Source organism: Perognathus longimembris, chromosome 3, assembly GCF_023159225.1.
Source record: "Perognathus longimembris pacificus isolate PPM17 chromosome 3, ASM2315922v1, whole genome shotgun sequence".
NCBI lineage: Eukaryota > Metazoa > Chordata > Mammalia > Rodentia > Heteromyidae > Perognathus > Perognathus longimembris.
The window spans coordinates 62,256,571-62,274,229 of NC_063163.1; the positions used below are offsets into that span (position 1 = coordinate 62,256,571).

The 17,659-nt window shown below is 41.1% G+C and overlaps 1 protein-coding gene across 2 annotated transcripts in view; it reads left to right on the plus strand.

Annotated features, from left to right (window-relative positions):
• The first annotated feature begins 278 nt into the window (after window positions 1–278).
• The window catches only part of Micu2 (mitochondrial calcium uptake 2), a 94,770-nt gene continuing 77,389 nt past the window's right edge, over window positions 279–17,659 (plus strand). Inside the window, exon 1 of one of the 2 annotated variants that reach the window (XM_048341653.1) lies at window positions 279–493. In XM_048341653.1, the coding sequence (XP_048197610.1) occupies window positions 287–493 (207 nt within the window). In that variant the 5' untranslated portion in view covers window positions 279–286. The remainder of the gene's footprint in view (window positions 494–17,659) is intronic. The other variant, XM_048341654.1, reaches the window with a different exon arrangement.

Consider the following 17,659-nt stretch of genomic DNA (forward strand, 5'->3'; position numbering starts at 1 on the left):
TGGAAGCTCCTTGGATCATTCTATTATACACCTGGAGCCCAACTCCGCAGAGCTTCTTACCCTACAGGGCCACTCTCTGCCCTTTCTTAGATAAGGGAAGGCAGTATGATCCGACAGTTGAAGGAATTTCTCCCTGCCTCAGGCGGCCCTTTACCCCGGCGAGAGCCTGGCCTTGACAGCCCCACCAGCGCGCACGCCTGCATCTCGCGAGAACTGGGCCGCAGGGGGCGTGCCCAGGTCCTGAGCGATAAGGGGCGGGGCGTGGTGCCACAGCACTTCCGCAAACATGGCGGCGGCGAGGCAAAGTGCTCGGCTGGCGGCCTGGGGCGGCCGGCTGCGACGCGGGCTCGCGGCCGGCCGACGCGCCGTGCCGAGCCGGGGCTCTTTGGCAGCGGCTGTGGCTGGAATGGCCCTGGCAGGGGCAGGAGCAGCCTGGCACCATGGCCGCGTGAACGTGGCGACGCGCGAGGGCAGCCTCTCGGTGTTAGCACAGGTAGGGGCTCCGCGCGATCCGGGAGCCCACCCAGACTCCTCCCTCCTTTGACGCCCCCAGCGGGTTGGGTCCCGCCCTTCCCTCGGGCCCAGAGCGGGCGCCTGTGGCGGGTGGGCGGGGCTCGCCCCTTCCGGGCATCGGTCTCTCTCCCCCACTCCCATCCTCTCACCTTCCCCCCCCCCTCTCTGGGATACTTGAGGCTGGTGACCAGAGTCAGGCTTCCCTGGAAAATGAAGGCCGCGGGCCAGAAATGCACCCCTGTATGAGTGTGGGTGTGTCTTCATATACCATCTCTAGCTGCAAGCTGCTTCCCACCTGGTTAGAAAAGTGGGTTTGTGCCAGGCACACCTGGGGACTCAGGCTTGTCTTCCTAGCTACTCAGGACGCTGAGATCTGAAGATCTCGGTTCAAAGCCAGCCCGGGTAGGAAAGTCCTCGAGACTCACCGAAGCCTGGAGTGGAGGTGTGGCTCTAGTGATGGAGCCTTAAGGGGTGGGGAGAAAGCTCAAGGACAACGCCCTTGGGAGGGGCAGTTCAAGCTCCAAGACTGACCTCCCCCCCACCATTAAAAAAAAAAAAAAAAAGAAAAAGCGGGTTAATGATCTGCAGGTAGTGTTCCCCTTATTCCCTACCCGACACTGCCCCGCTTCTTTCTAAAGTTTGGTCAAGTTGCCCTATTAGCAGATACTTGTTGTTAGTAATGAAAATCAAGCTGTAAAAATTAAGCAGTTGTCTGGGAGAGAGGGAGGGAAAGAGTGGCATTGTCCAAAAAGAAAAGTACTCATTATCTGACTTAGGTATCTGTAAGCACTCAGTATATCACCTGCATAATAACAATAGAAAAAAAATTAAGCAGTTCTCCAGGCATTACTGACTCACACCCCTGTAATCCCAGGCTACTCAGGAGACTGAGAAGTGAAGAATGTGGTTCAAAGCTAGCCCACCAGCCCAAACAGCAAAGTCTGTGAGAGTCTTATCTCCAGTGAAGCAGCACAGAGCCAAAAGTGGAGCTGTGGCTCAAGTGGTAGGAAGCCAGCCTGAAGCCAAAATAAAGCAAAAGAGAAAACAAATGGTGAGAACACAGGTCCTGAATTCAAGCCCCAGTACTAGCACCAAAATAAATAAGGAGTTGATAACTTCCAGATATCCATTCTAAGGAATACTATTACAGATTATAAAGCCTGATGCTTAGTGGACCAAATGTACAAAGCAAAAAAAAAAAAAAAACTTTTCTCTTAAAAATCTCCATCTCGGCAAGAGCGGGTGACTCATGTCTATAATCATAACTATTCAGGAGACAAAGTCAGCCCAAGCAGGAAAGTCTGTGAAACTCTTATCTCCAGTCAATCACAGAAAAAGCCTGAAGTGGCCTAGTGGCTTAAGTGGTAAAGCACTAGCCTTTAACCTGAGCAAAAGGTGCCCAGGCCCAGAGTTGAAGCCCTAAGACAAGAAATCTTTGAAATGTAAACATCAAGTTCCTTACTTGGTAGGGAATTTACATGTACAATTTTTGACAATTTGAAAGATTACTTACAAAATATTGTATAGATATTTTAGTGTTAATGTATGTTTTCTGGGGGAAAAAAGTATTTTACTTTATTTGTTAGGTTTTTATTTCTAATGAAAAACTCAAGGGAAGCCAGACCAGTGGCTCGAGCTGATGCTACTCAGTAGGCTAAGATCTCAGGATTGAAATTCAAAGCCAGCTGGCCAGGAAAGTCCACAAGGCTCTTATATCCAGTGAACCACCAAAAAGCCAGAAGGGAAGCTGTGGATCAAGAGTGCTAGATTTAAGCAAAAGAGCTAAGGGGCAAGACCCAGGCCCTGAGTTCAAGCCCCAGTACTACCACAAGAAAAAAAGAGGGGTGGTAAGAAAGAAAAGAAAGAGAGAAAGAAAGAACTCAAGGGATGTTCAAGTACTTAAGAGACTGGGAAAACTCTTGGCTTCCTGAGTAGCTAGGATTATAAGGCATGAGCCACCAGCATCCCATTTTCTAGTCTGTTTTTGTTTTTTAATTCATTCTCCTTAAAATCTTTGTGCCAGTGTAGTATTTTGGATTCTTTGATTAACACTCATTTCCCTCTCATCTACAACTTTGTAACTTTAAGCCTTGTTAAAATAACACAGAAACTATTTTATTATCCATTTGTTTTATAATGTCTGCTGATACATTTTCTTGATCTGCTTATTAGACCAATTTAAGACAGTGGTTTTTCTTTTACTACCATAGTGTACAGTTCTTGTCAGCAACAGTAGCTGAATCTGAATACTAGGGTATTTAGTGTAGCTATAGCTTGAAAACTCTTCTTCCAGCTCTAAAAGGTGTGTGTTTGGATGGGGGAAGGGAGGGGGCAGTTACTGTTAATCTGCTATTATCTACTTTGAGAAGCAAGAATGTATAGTTGAGAATTCTTAAAATAGATATATACCAGAATTTGGTTTATAATTAATTATAATTCTTTATCTTTTGATTCAATTTTATTTTGTGCATTAGCATGGTTATAATTATTTTACTTAGTATCATGGATCTAAAATAATACTGATAATGTCCTTCATATTCAGTTATCACACTATAAATGATTTTTTATAAATGGTGAATTTATATTAATGGAGTGTTATGCTTCCCCCACCCCCCGCTGTGATCACAGCTTGCAGTTGTGAAGGTTATTCAGGAATTAAGCATAGAATTTCAGGTCAGGGGACATCTGGTTAGTTGGGTCTCCCTTCTTCCTTTCTTTCTTCTTTCTACCATTATTGAAATCTTGTTGTAAGCCAGGCTGTATGCACAAACTTGGGGGTGGAGGGGTAAGAAGACAGCTTATGTAATTGTAGTTTATTTGGAGAAGGCAGTTTGAATACAGTGTAACTGCATGTGTTGGGGAAGTGGCACTGTGGCTAAGTCTTGAGTGAAAGAGCTCAGGAACAGCACCCAGGCTGTGAGTTCAAGCCCCACAACCGACCAAAAATATCATGTATTGGGTGCTATGGAAGTGTGATACCAGATCACCTAATACAGTGTTGGTTTCGTGGAGGAATGATTAACCAGTATTGTGATTGGAAATATGGTGGACAGAAAGCCAAAGCAGTGTTGCAGCAGAGAGAATAGCCTGGAAGAAAGTGACTTAAAAGGAGTATAAACAGTGTCTGGAAATCAGATTATTAAGTGACTTAGAGCTAATTTGGTTAAAATTTCCTCATGATTTATGTATAGATCTTTGTCTGGAACACCATGAGGTGGTTCTATGTGCTTTATTTTATTTTTTGGCAATACCTACTGGGATTGGAGCATGCATTCTTACTGGCATGCACTTTTTTATGTTTTTATTAATTTAAGTGATTATACAAAGGCATTGCCAATCAACAAAGCAGTTTATGAAGATATGTGTCAATTTTGTAAAATATGCATTGAGTTTTATTACTGCATTCTCCCCCTGCCCCTTCTGTCTTCATTCATCTAGCATGTACTTCTACAGTTGAATCATACATACCTGTAACCTTTTTTGCTTTGGATTATTTTTCAGGTAGGGTCTTCCTTTTATCTTGGGGCTGTCCTCATCCCACCTGGGATGATATGCCCAGCTTGTTGGTTGAAATGGAGTCTTATTGCTTCAACTGGCCTTGAACTGTGATCCTCCCAACCCTGCTTCCCAAGTAGATATGAGTACCTGGGCTTTGTGTGGTGTCCTTTTTTTCATTACATTATATCAGAAAGCACATGATGTAGAATTCTATGATAATATTTACTTTTATCATATAGTAAAAAGATATCTTCCAGATTTCTTCATTGTAAAGTTTAAAAGTATTTTATACTCAGTGATTAATAAATGTTTTATGAGAAGAAACTTTTAGACATCATAGGACTTTCTCTTCTCCACTTTTTAAAAAAATTTACTTACATTTGCTTAGACTCATGGATTGAGTTTTGAGTTTTAGCCAAAGGATTTAAATCCATTACCACCACAATTTGTTTTAATGCCTGGTCTCTCAGTCTTCTGAAAGCTGTGCATTGGACATGCTGTGTGCCCTACTTCCCTTGTTCCTGGCAAAAAAGAGAAGGAAGAGGAGGTACAGTTAATTCTTGAATACCTCAGCTAAGACAAGAAAGCTTTTGGCTTAGGTAACACAGAATGACAGTTAATTTGTCCTAGATAGGGAAAATAAACATCACCTCTACCAGTGTTAAATGCAATCATTTCCCATATGCATTGTTTAAATGCTTATTTATGCTGGCTTTAGTGGTAGAAATATTTAAGGTGGTTGGGAAAAACACTACAAGTTGTGTTTTATTTGATTGTTCATCTTGCAGTATTATGAATTGAACCCATGACCTTGAATTTAGTAGGCAAATACTCAAGTTGAGCCACATCTCCCAGCTCATATCTCTATTTTGTTCTTGAGATAAGTCTTGGTACCTTTGCCCCGTCTGGCCTTGTAATCAAGGTCCTCATGCTTCTACCACTCAAGTAGCTGTATATGATACTGCCAGGCTTTCTGTTTTTTCTTTTCTTTTTTTGTCTGAGACCAGGACTTGAACTCAGTATTTGATGCTTGCTTTCTCTCATTGGCTGGCGCTCTGCCATACCTTCAACCCCAAATAACAAGTTTTAAATGGAGAAAAAGTAGGAAAATGAGAGCAGTAAGTATAGACCGCAAAGAAGATTAAAATAAGCCTGGCCCTGGTAACTCATCCCTGTAACTCTTGTTACTCAGGAGGCTGAAATCTGAGGATCTCAATTCCAAGCCAGCACAAGCAGAAAAGTCTGTGAGACTCTTATCTCCAGTAAACTACTCAGAAAAAAAGCCAGATGTGGAGCAGTGGCTCACATGTTAGAGCCTTGAACACAAAGAACCTCTGGGACAGTATGCATCCCTGAGTTCAAGCCCCAGGATCAACAAAAGAAAAAAAAAGATTAAAATATATGCTATAAAATCATCTATTTTGCTTGAAGTCTATCATAAATTTGATTTTAAACTTAGCTGTAAATTCACAGGAGAGTAGATCAGTTTTATGCTTTACAGTAGCCACTTGTATAGGAGCATAATTGATTCTATGAATGAAACAGTATTTTCTTCCATTTCCTGAAGAGCATAAAAGAAGATAAAGGATAAAGAGGATGTCCATCTTTATAGCTAAAGGTTTTAAAGGGCAGTCTCGTGTGTGTGTGTGTGTGTGTGTGTGTGTGTGTGTGTGTGTGTGTGTGTGTGTGTTTTACTAGGGTTTGAATTCATGGCTCTGCACTTGCTAGCAAAGACTTTAAAGTCAGACTCCCAGCTATCTTGTCTCTTTTTGTTTGTTTGTTTTTGTTTTTGGCCAGTCCTGGGGCTTGGACTCAGGGCCTGAGCACTGTCCCTGGCTTCTTTTTTTGCTCAAGGCTAGCACTCTGCCACTTGAGCCACAGCGCCACTTCTGGCCATTTTCTGTATATGTGGTGCTGGGGAATCGAACCCAGGGCCTCATGTATATGAGGCAGGCACTCTTGCCACTAGGCCATATCCCCAGCCCCCATCTTGTCTCTAAAGTAGTCATTTGCGTAGCCAAAGAATGACAAACTGATGTGTTCAATATGAGCTTACAGTTAATGAGAAAATATCAAATATGGACTGTCCACTTGTGTCTATTACCAAGAAAGTAAAAACATCAAATTGACTTTTGGATGTGGTAGAAGGGAAATTAATGGTGACCTTAATAACAGGAATTTCCTCTCAGCATTAGATTTGGAACATCTTTCCACAAGTGTTGGTGTAAACAATATTTAAAGTGTAAGTAAATTGCATTTATGTTAAGATATAACAAGGAATGCTTAAATGCTGATAAAATGATATAACTAGATTAGAAAAATATTATAGAACTGGAGAGGCTGCAGGGAGTTACAGGTCTTCTTCTTTGAGAAAGGAAGTTATAAGGAGGCCATAAGTAGGAAGGCTAGATTTTCTTAGCAACAACATCTCTCTTCCTGCATTATAACAGGAATGAAAGCAGAGGGTATCATTGATCCTTGACATTGGCTATGGATCAATTATACAATTTCCTCGATGGTTGGATGGACAGATGGACGGACAGACGGACAGAAAACAGGCTGGCCAAAAGTACCTGGTTGTGAACTAGTCTGGAAAATAAGGAGATAGATAGAATCAGGGAAATGTGGGCCATGTCAAAAGAGAGAGTAACCCTAACTTTATATTTAGGGAGATAGGGACAACAGAGTTCACCTAATCTAAGCAAGCTTAGATGCAGCAGTTATGATGAACTGCTGCAACAGACTTCTATAGCTTTTGCTTTGATGAGTATATGAGGTAATGAGTTACTTTTCAGAAATTTCAGAAACCTGGATGTTATGGATTTAGTACAAGTAATATATTGTAGCTGGGCATTAAATTTAAAAATCAGAACTCTTTCAAAATAGTAAGAGAATACCAAAGATGATTTTTTTCTTTGATATTAAATTCATATTAGAACTCATATTTTATGAGTTTAACCTGACTGAAACATATCATCACAAATTTTAAATGAAGGAAAGAATGTGGATGATCATGCTAAACAGTCAAACAGAAATGTGTTTACTTAGACGAGTGATGTGGCTCAAATAGTAGAGTACCTGCTAACTAACGGTGTGGCCCTGAGTTCAAATCTCAATACCCATGTGGGAGGGAGAGTACTAACCTAGCAGTGTGTTTACTTACAAATATTATTGAATATAGAGCACTCTTTCCATTGTATATCAATGATTATTTAAAATTTAATAAAATAGAGCCTTAATCAGTTTATAGTTTTAAATGATATTGCTTTCTTTTATTTCACATTGCCTATATTTATGGTGATTATGTTTCGAAAAGGGGGGAAAAGGACATTAAGTCGTTAACAGTGAGTAAAATTGGAACTTATTGGAATATGTTGCTAGCATATTTGTATGCAGTGCTTTGGGTTTCATAATATTCACTTAAAATTCATTTTTGAAGGACAGTAAACTTTATAGCAAAATGCAGGAGTTTAGTAACTAGGAAACATGATATGCCCATTGAAGAGTTAAAGCTTTCTTTCAACAGTGAAGCAAGAATGCAAAAAAGTTTGGGTTTGGGATTTTATTTTTTTCTGTTTTTACTTTTGCCTCAGGTAAAAATGTCTGTAGAAACAGGTAAAAGATGACAGACCTTTGATGTTAATAAGCCCAAATGGAAGTAAAAAATCAAAGTGTGTAAATAGCAAGATTATGAAAAGAAAAATGACCAAGTTATACTTTGTAATTATGGGTAATTTGTGCTTTTGGCATAGCTATTTGTCCCTCACGAATGAGAGACTGTCTTACGTTCCTTCCTTGTGTAATAGTACAGTACTTAACATAGCCTACTGTAAATCTCTGGAAGTACTTTTCTGGGGGCCAGAAGTAAAAAAGAAGATTGTAATATAAAAGCAGAAGACTATTTTAATCTTTTTCTTTTCCAGTTATATTTGTTTAACTGAACCCAAACAAAAAGTTGGTATTATTTGCTCTTTATTTTATAAACCATATGTTTTAGGAAACAGTGGATACAGTAATTGCTTCTGTTACTGGGAATTTTGGTGTTTTTGCATGAACATATCCTAAACCATAAATCGTAGCAGTGTATGAATATAACATTTATTAATAATATAAATATTTAGTGATTGATACAAAACTATTGTGCTGATAACCAATTTTCCATAAAAAGGTTATTACTAAATGGTTCTTTTGCTATAATTTCAATGTAAACATCACATTTAATTAGTTGTACTTTCAGTACAGTATAGTGTTGGTTTTAAATTTGCCGGGCTTAGCTCTATCCCTCCCCAACACGTGGGGAAGGGTCCTGGGCTTATCTATCTATTCTGCGGGGGATCCATACCTACTCTCTCACGCCCCCTCCGGCCGGTTCGTGGGAGTGGGGTCCTGGGTTTAGCCTTAGGTCGTGTGTGGGTGCGAGACCTCTATACTCGCCAGCCCAAGGGAGACACGAGCGCGTGAGATCTCGGAGACATCTCTGGGACGGTACTGTCTTTATTCAAATGAGAAGCAGCAGATATATCCCAAAGGCAGGCACAGGGAAAGGGAGAACATATTGGGCACGAGAGCTGTCCATCAAGTGATGTCAGGGGACCTCCCTCGGGGGCGGAGGTCCAGCCCCCCAAGGATGGGCCCCTGGGGTACCCCTCCATTGCACACGTGCTGCCCCAGGAGCAGGGCCTTCTCTTCCTGCCAAAGGCAGGAAGGGGAGGGGCAGGCCAAGGTCAGCTGTGGCCCCTTAAAGGCACAGCTGACCCCAACAGTATAGTCTATATAAAAATGTTTCCTTGACATCTATGAAAATTCTATGAATGTGTGATGTAGAACAAAAGTTGTGATTACCATTTATTAAGAAATACAGCCTTAGCCAGGTGTTGGTGGCTCATACCTATAATTCTAGACTCATGCCTATAACCCTAGCTACACAGGAGGCTGAGGTCTGAGGATCATGGTTTGAAGCCACTCTGGGCAGGAAAGTCTATGAGACTCTTACCTCCAAATAACCACCAGAAAACCAGAAATGGTTCTGTGACCCAAAGTGGTAGAGCAGTAAGTAGCCTTTAGTAAAAAGGCTCAGGGATAGTGCCCAGGCCCTGAGTTCAAGACTCATGACTAACAAAAAGAAAAAAAGAAGAAATAAAGCCTTATAAAATCCTAATTTTTTCCACCTGTACATTATATACTCTGTATTATACTAGAAACTTCATAGATTAAGGTCCCAGGCATCTTTGTCCTCAGTCCCTTGTCAGTGCTTAGCTAGTATATCCCCTAGAAATGCCAACCAGTTTTGAACTTTAGGCAACACAAACCTTAAATCTGAAAGCCCAAAACTTTTTTTTAAGAAATTATTCTAGATTTTTCAAAGCAAAATAAGGACTTAACTGGATCTGCTGTTGGTGATTATGTAGTTTTTTTCTCATTCCCTACCTACTATGCATAACAAGACTATACTAAAAAGAAAGTTATATATGGTCTGGTTTCAGTATTTTTGTGCATACATGTAAATACTGAGATTAAATCACACTGTTAAGTGTTTTAAAAACCATCTTTTTCCTGGGGCTGGGAATATGGCCTAGTGGCAAGAGTGTTTGCCTCCTACACTTGAAGCTCTCAGTTCGATTCCCCAGTACCACATATATGGAAAACAGCCAGAAGGGGCGCTGTGGCTCAGGTGGCAGAGTGCTAGCCTTGAGCGGGAAGAAGCCAGGGACGGAGCTCAGGCCCTGAGGCCAAGGCCCAGGACTGGCCAAAAAAAAAACCTGAAAAAAACATCTTTTTCCGTTTTATTTGTTCATTGTCGGGATCTCAAGGATCCCTTCTCCTCACTTCTCTGGAGGAGATGCCCAAATGTTGGAGTCTCTAGGACCCCCTTCCCCCTATCTCCCGGGGGAATGCCTGAACCCAAATTATGAAAGACACTCAGCCCTACCCCTCCCACCAGCAGAAGGAATAAGGCGTATCTTTGTGAACTTCGCTGAGTTGAGGAGAAATGATGAAATCCCCTTCCCCGCCAGCTCCCCTCATGTGTCTGATGCAGGAAGAGAATCCTGGGGAGACAGCTTGAAGGTTGAACGGGTCTCCGCCGCCCAGAGGGTGGGGAGAAGGATTTATTACGATGACAAAGGCGTAAGGGGAAGCACTTGGGGTGACTGACTGATTGGCTGACTGGGATGCCCATCAGGTGATGTCATGAACCTTCCCTTGTGGGCGGGGATTACAGCCCTCCCAAGAGCTGGGTCTCTGTAGAAGTCCCCGCCATGATGGCATGTACACGTGTTCGCCCCCCAGGAGCGGGGGCTTCTCTTCCTGTTACAGATGGAAGGGGAGGGGACAAGCTAAAGCCAACTGTGGCCTTTAAAGGCACAGCTGTCCCCAACAGTTCATAATTGCCCAATGAAGAACCAGCTTAAATCAGAAGCAGATCTCTAGTAAAGTTTCTTTGCTTCCTTTCAAATCCGTAGTCCTGGGGCTGGGAATATGGCCTAGTGGCAAAAGTGCTTGCCTCATATACATGAAGCCCTGGGTTCAATTCCCCAGCACCACATATATTGAAAATGGCCAGAAGGGGCGCTGTGGCTCAAGTGGCAGAGTGCTAGCCTTGAGCAAAAAGCAAAAAGAAGCCAAGGACAGTGCTGGGGCTCTGAGTCCGAGGCTCAGGACTGGCAAAAAAAAAAAAAAAAAAAGACAAATTCGTAGTCCTGGGTATTTCTAGGATGGCTCCAGGATTGAATCCAGGTTAGGGATTCCCCTCTCCTCCCTCCCTCTTTCCCTCTCCGCCCATGAGTTGTTCAGTTTGTTCACACCAAACAGTTTTGCAAGCATTGCTTTTGTAGTCGTTTGTCTTTTTATCCTGTGTCTCTCGATTTTGGTATTCCCTTTTACTTTCCTAGTTCTAATACCAGTATACACAGTTTCCAATGTACTCAGATAAGATACAGTGATAGTGCAGGTACAACCACAGAAGGGGATACAAAAGGATCATCAACAATAGAAGCTACGGTTTCACATGGCATGTTGGAAATAATTACAATGATGATATAACAGTCGTTTCCATAACATGGAGTTCATTTCACTTAGCATCATCTTATGTGTTGATAAGGGCATAGCTATTAGGCTCTTGTGATCCTCTCCAGCTACACTATATTATATTCTAGACCAATCTAAGATATATGGTAAAACCCTGTCTCAAAACAAGAGACTCAACAGGCTGAGATTTGAGGGTCACAGTTTGAAGTCAGCCCAGGCAAGAAAGTCCATAAGATTCTTATCTCCAGCTAACCACCAACAAGTCAGAAGTGGAGTTGTGGCTCATGTGGTAGAGTGCCAGTCCTGAATAAAAAGGTAAGAGACAGCACCCAAGCTTTGAGTTCAAGCCCCAGTAACAGCACAATTTTAAAAGAGAAAAAAGAGTGGGGGAGAGAGGAGAGAAAAGGAGAAAAGGCAAAGGGAGGGAAGAAAAGGAAAAGAGAAGAGAAGGAAAACAAAGGGAGAGGAAGACAAAGGGAGGGAAAGGAAAAGAAGGAGAAAAAAAAACTTGCAAGACTTTAAGAACTAAAAAGGGACAAAGATGTATCCTAAATATTAAGAACGTAGACTTTTATCCTCACACTATGTGACTGTAATTCCAGTGTGAGAACCCCTAAAGTCATATGCAAAATGTGTGTCTACTTTTTCTGAGAAAGGACACCTGATATTTTCAAACAGATTTACAACCTATTCAGTGATTAAGGAAAATGTCGAATATGAAATAGAAATCTAGTTTATCTAATTATTGTTCTCTCATATTTAGAAATCAAAGTTTTAGCTCTAAGGCTCAGAATAATAATAGTGGTCCCACATAATGTCAGTATAGTGTAAGTGAGCTGTGCACACTCTTCACAATGTGCCTTGTCACTGTATCCTTGCTCTCCAGGCTTTTACCTCTGTTTCTCTTTAGTACTTCTTTACCAAAGCTGTATTTATTATACTTAACAGTGATATTTGCCCCCTTATATAGAGAAGTGGGAAATGCAGTCAACAGCGGCTGTATCACATCCCCCCCACCAAGAAAAGAAGATGAAAATTAGAATTATGCAAATATATTAGAATATTTTAAGTCAATGCTTTTGAACATTTATTTATTTACTTACTTACTTATCTATTTGTGCTAATCCTGGGGCATGAAGTCAGGGCCTGGACATTGTCCCTGTGTTTTTATACTCAAGGTTGGCTCTCTACCACATGAGCCACAGCTCTACTTTCAGCCTTTTTGGTGTTTATTTGGAGATAAGAGTCTCATGGACTTTCCTATCTGGGCTAGCTTCCAACTGCAATCCTCAGATCTCAGCTTCCTGAGTAGCTAGGGTTATAGAGTGAGCCACTGGTACCCAGCTATCACAGCCTTTTTCAATTCATCCCATTCTTTTCTGGCTTATTTATTTTACCTAATTCTTGCTGGGGATTGAACCCTGGGGTTCACAAAGACTAAACACCATAGCCCTTAAAGTTTTTTTGTAGCAATGACTTCCTTTTAATATTTTGCTTTGTTTTAATACTGGTACTGGGCTTGAATGCAGGGCTTCATGTTCTTTTCTTTTCTCTTTTAAGAGAGTTGCTTTACATTAATGGTCCTGGAGTGTTTTAAATATATAGATGAGTACATATATATTTCAACAAGAAATGTAAAAATCTTTCAAAACAAATCACAACACTGGTAGCTGCTTTACATATGAAGGTCTTAGGGCCATTAAGGTCAAACTATTATATTAAGTATACTTTTTTTTTTTTTTTTTTTTTTGGCCAGTCCTGGGCCTTGGACTCAGGGCCTGAGCACTGTCCCTGGCTTCTTCCCGCTCAAGGCTAGCACTCTGCCACTTGAGCCACAGTGCCGCTTCTGGCCATTTTCTGTATATGTGGTGCTGGGGAATCGAACCTAGGGCCTCGTGTATCCGAGGCAGGCACTCTTGCCACTAGGCTATATCCCCAGCCCTATTAAGTATACTTTTAAAAAGACTGAAAATGGGGCTGGGAATATTGCCTAGTGGTAAAGTGCTCGCCTTGTATACATAAAGCTCTGGGTTCGATTCCTCAGCACCACATACATAGAAAAAGCCAGAAGTGGTGCTGTGTCTCAAGTGGTAGCATGCTAGCCTTGAGCAAAAAGAAGCCAGGGACAGTGCTCAGGCCCTGAGTTCAAGCCCCAGGACTGGCAAAACAAAACAAAACAAAAAAGACTGAAAATGAGGGCCTCAAGTTCTTGGTTGGCTTTTTTACCTGTGGTTGGTTGAATCACACATACAATTTCAGCTTTTTCTGTTAATTGGAGATACAAGTTTCATGGATTTCTCTGCCAAGATTGACTACAGACTGTGATCACCAGATCTCAGATTCATAGCAAGAGCCACAGTTAAGCCTTTTTTCTTTTAAATTGTAAAAGATAGCCAGTAGGTGGCATTGATGAAGATGCATTGTATTCAAAAACTGGAAATTCTTTTGTAAGACTACTTAAAGATTTTTTTTTTTTTGAGGGGTGGGTGGGATGGTCAGGCCTGAACACACTGTACTTGAGCTCTTTTGCCCAAAGCCAGCACTCTATCACTTTGAGCCACTGTGACACTTCGGATTTTCTGGTGGTTAACTGGAGATAAGAATCTCATGGACTTTCCTGCGTAGGCTGCCTTGGAACCAGGATCTTCAGATCTCAGCCTCCAGAGTAGCTAGGATTATAGGCATGAGCCACCAGCGCCCTGCTTAAAGATAATTTTTAAAATAAATTAATTAATTAAAGCCAGTTGCCAGTAGCTCACACCTGTAATCCTAGCTACTTCAGAGGCTGAAATCTGAGGTTTGCAGTTTAAAGCCAGCTGGACCAAGAAAAATCCTTGAAACTGTGTCTAGTAACTAGTGACATGGCTCCAATGGTAGAGCATCAGCCAGGCAGCTGTGCAGTCTGTACCAGAAATGACAGTTTTAGGGTGCATATAAAAAAAAAATGCTATTCCTTTTTTTTTTCTCTCTCTCTTTTTTGCCAGTCCTGGGGCTTGGACTCAGGACTCAGGACCTGAGCAATGTCCCTGGCTTCATTTTGCTGAAGGCTAGCACTCTGCCACTTGAGCCACTTCTGGCCATTTTCTATATATGTGGTGCTGAGGAATCAAACCTAGGGCTTCATGTATATGAGGCAAGCACTCTTGCCACTAGGCCGTATCTCCAGCCCTTAGGGTGCATGTTAAAGAAAAATCTTTGTTTTGACTCCTGCAAATTTAAAAAATCATATCAGAAACAAAATTGGGAACTTGGTATGTGATTGATTGACACAATTTACGTTTCCCTATTTAACTCCAGTTATTGTAAAAGACATGAAAAGCTAGGTGACATAGGAGCTGGGAATTTGGCTTAGTGGTAGAGTCTTTGCCTACCATACATGAAGCCCTGGTTTCGATTCCTCAGTACCACAAAAACAGAAAAGGCTGGAAGTGGTGCTGTGGCTTAAGTGGTAGAGTGCTAGCCTTGAACAAAAGAAGCTCAGGGACAGTGCCCAGGCCCCGAGTTCAAACCCCAGGATGGGCACAAAAAAAAAAAAAAAAAAAAAAGAGGTAGAACAGCTGAAGGTGAAAATCAACTCTGGATCTAGTAGTTGTGGAAGTTGACGTTTAAAGTGGAAAATTCTGTTTCACTTACCTAACTGTTGTTTTACTTTAGCTATACTTGGTGCTACCTTCAACAAATCTGGTTTTTCAGGAATTGTTCTGCAAATTCCTTTATAGAATTTAAAATAAGAGCATGGGAATCTTGCTATAAAATATACTCAAAAGAATAAAGTAGGGCTAAGAATGTGGCTAAGCAATAGAGTGCTTGCCTAGCATGCATGAAGCCCTGGGCTCGATTCCTCAGCACCACATAAACAGAAAAAAGCTAGAAGTGGTACTGTGGCTCAAGTGGTTGAGTGCTAGCCTTGAGCAAAAGGAAACTCAGGGACAGTGCCCAGGCGCTGAGTTCAAGCCCCAGGACTGGCAAGAAAAAGAGAGAGAGAGAGAGAGAGACTAAAGTAAAGTAGAAACAAGTTTTAGCAAATCCTTGCCAGGACTTAAATTACTTACTCTATATCTTATAGATAACATATACAGCTTTGCTTGAATAAAACTAATTTGACATAATATTATATAATCCTACGTATTTTTGTATTGTGAAGCCTACATATTACTTTTATTTACTAGTGATTTATTTCATAAGCCAACAGAATAACATGTATATTAGTACCTTGCTAGTGACAAGTATTATAATATTTTATACTCAAACAACAAAGCTGCTGGAATTTAGCTTTATTTATTTACTTTTGGAGGTGGATTTTGAACTCAGGGCCTTGTGGTTTACTGGCAAATGCTCTACCATTGAGGCCACACCCTGTGCTTTTGCTAGTGTATTGTCTGTTTTAGTAAAATAGTTGGCTCATCTCCTGGTCTTTTTCTTCAGGTGTACTTAAATAACAAAATTTTGTTTTAGAAATACTGTATTGCAATCTGTTGGTGAATCCAATATGAAGCTGGAGGGGGGGGGTGCGGAATCTGGTAAAAATGAAACCAACCAGCATAGAAGGCATGAAATTTATCCGATCCTTCATTCACATTTTTACAGGAGGGAGTGAAACAGCTGGTGTAATCCAATTTCAGAGCATTCTGTTTCTGAGAGATGCCATGGTTTCTATGCTAGGCAAACAATCAGACAGACCCCTTTGTTTGGTTAACACACCAGCACCTGTCAATGGCTTTGCCGCTTTCAACTCTTATTATGAAGGCATATGTAAAGTCTACAGTAATTAGCAGTATGCAGTAATTTGTACTTATAAAAGGATCATATGCATACTTAGTGAAATTGCATGTAGCACAGCACACACCCAAAACATCTAAATTGTTAAAACATCAAAAATTGTTAGTGAGGTTTAAAATATGCAAGCATAAAAACCAAATGTTTTCATATTTGTCCTAATGCTGGAATCTATTTTTAAATTATTTTGAATTTACAGTTTGAATTTGGAATTTATTCCCGTTCATAAAGATCCATTCATTCATGGCATGCCTGTTTTTATATTTGTCTTGAGACCAGGAGTCTAACTTGGTCCCCAACATTTTCACTCATTGGCTGGCACTCTACCAGCTGAGCCACACCTCCAATCTCAATGCCATGCTTTAAAAAAAACAAACATTTAACCATGATAAATATGAATTAGGAACTGAAGACACAAAGCTAGCTAAAAGGCACTTTCTGTTCTTGAGAAACAATGTAGTAAGACACAATTCTAGTAGTCGGTTATGAGAGCTTTGTCTAAAATTTCCTCAGGTTCTGTATGCTCGTGGAGTAAACATCTAACCCAAACGGATACTCCAGGAAGAACTTCTAAAGGAGGTACATATCAAAACTAACTCTTAATAAGTTAGCAAATGAGAAAGGGGACAAGAAGCAATTAACTGTATTGCATGCTTAACCTTGTGAAATGTTTTCATTACAGTCAGAAGCAAGTCTTGCTCTGTCTTTTGAAAGATTTACTGATGCTGATCAAAGGCAGCTAAATGAACACTGGCGCTAAAGATACCACAGTAGTGCAGACTAGTTTTAGGAAAGTCATGTCAGCAAGGATCAAATCTAAGGTTGGCATTTGAAATTGGCATGTTTGTTTTGAACAAACACCTAGTCATGAAAAAGTGGAATTTGAGAGAGGGAGAGGAAGGGGTGAAGGGAAGGGAGAGAGAAAGTCAGAACTGGAGCTTGAACTCAGGACCTTATGCTCTCACTTGGCTTTTTTCACTTATGGCTGGTGCCCTACCACTCACTGAAACTTCCAGATGTGGAATGTTTTTAAGAAATACAGTTTTTGGGCTGAGGATATGGCCTAGTGGCATGAGTGCTTGCCTCGTATACATGAGGCCCTGGGTTCAATTTCCCAGCACCACATATACAGGAAACGGCCAGAAGTGGCGCTGTGGCTCAAGTGGCAGAGTGCTAGCCTTGAGCAAAAAGAAGCCAGGGACAGTGCTCAGGCCCTGAGTCCAAGCCCCAGGACTGGCCAAAAAAAAGAAATACAGTTTTTGTTTTTAATGGGAAATTGTAAATCTGCTCCTATATTGAAGCTTCCATTATCTTTTTTATTTACCTGAAGTTTAAAAAGGTTTTGTTCTATTTGTATTTCATATACAGTTCTCACTATGTGCAGTCAACACTCATTGCAGGTTTTTAAAAATAATTTCAACCTTTAACTAAATTTTGTAAGATTAAGGTGTGAGACTTTAGAGATTATGATAGTCCAACTGCTATCCACTTTCAGCCACAAGCTTTGCACAGCCATCCTCACTGCATTTCTTTTAAACTAAGGAAGCAAATGGAGGTGACAGCCATCTGCTGGGGATTGGGAGATGGCATTCAGAGTGGATCACAGAGAATGTGGGAGCATGAGGGAAAGCGTGGCAAAATAATCTGTGAATGAATCACTTTCCTTCTGCAGTCCCAAACTATGAGATACATTCAGATACAGATTGCAGCTGTTCCCAAGAAGGCAAGGGAGGAAGGATTGGAATCCTTTAATCCATCCCTTCTTTGCTTCATACTGCATCACGTAGTGCTGGAAACAATATCCTGAATATTGTTATCCTTGGTGGCTGCCTGTGTTTGTGACTCA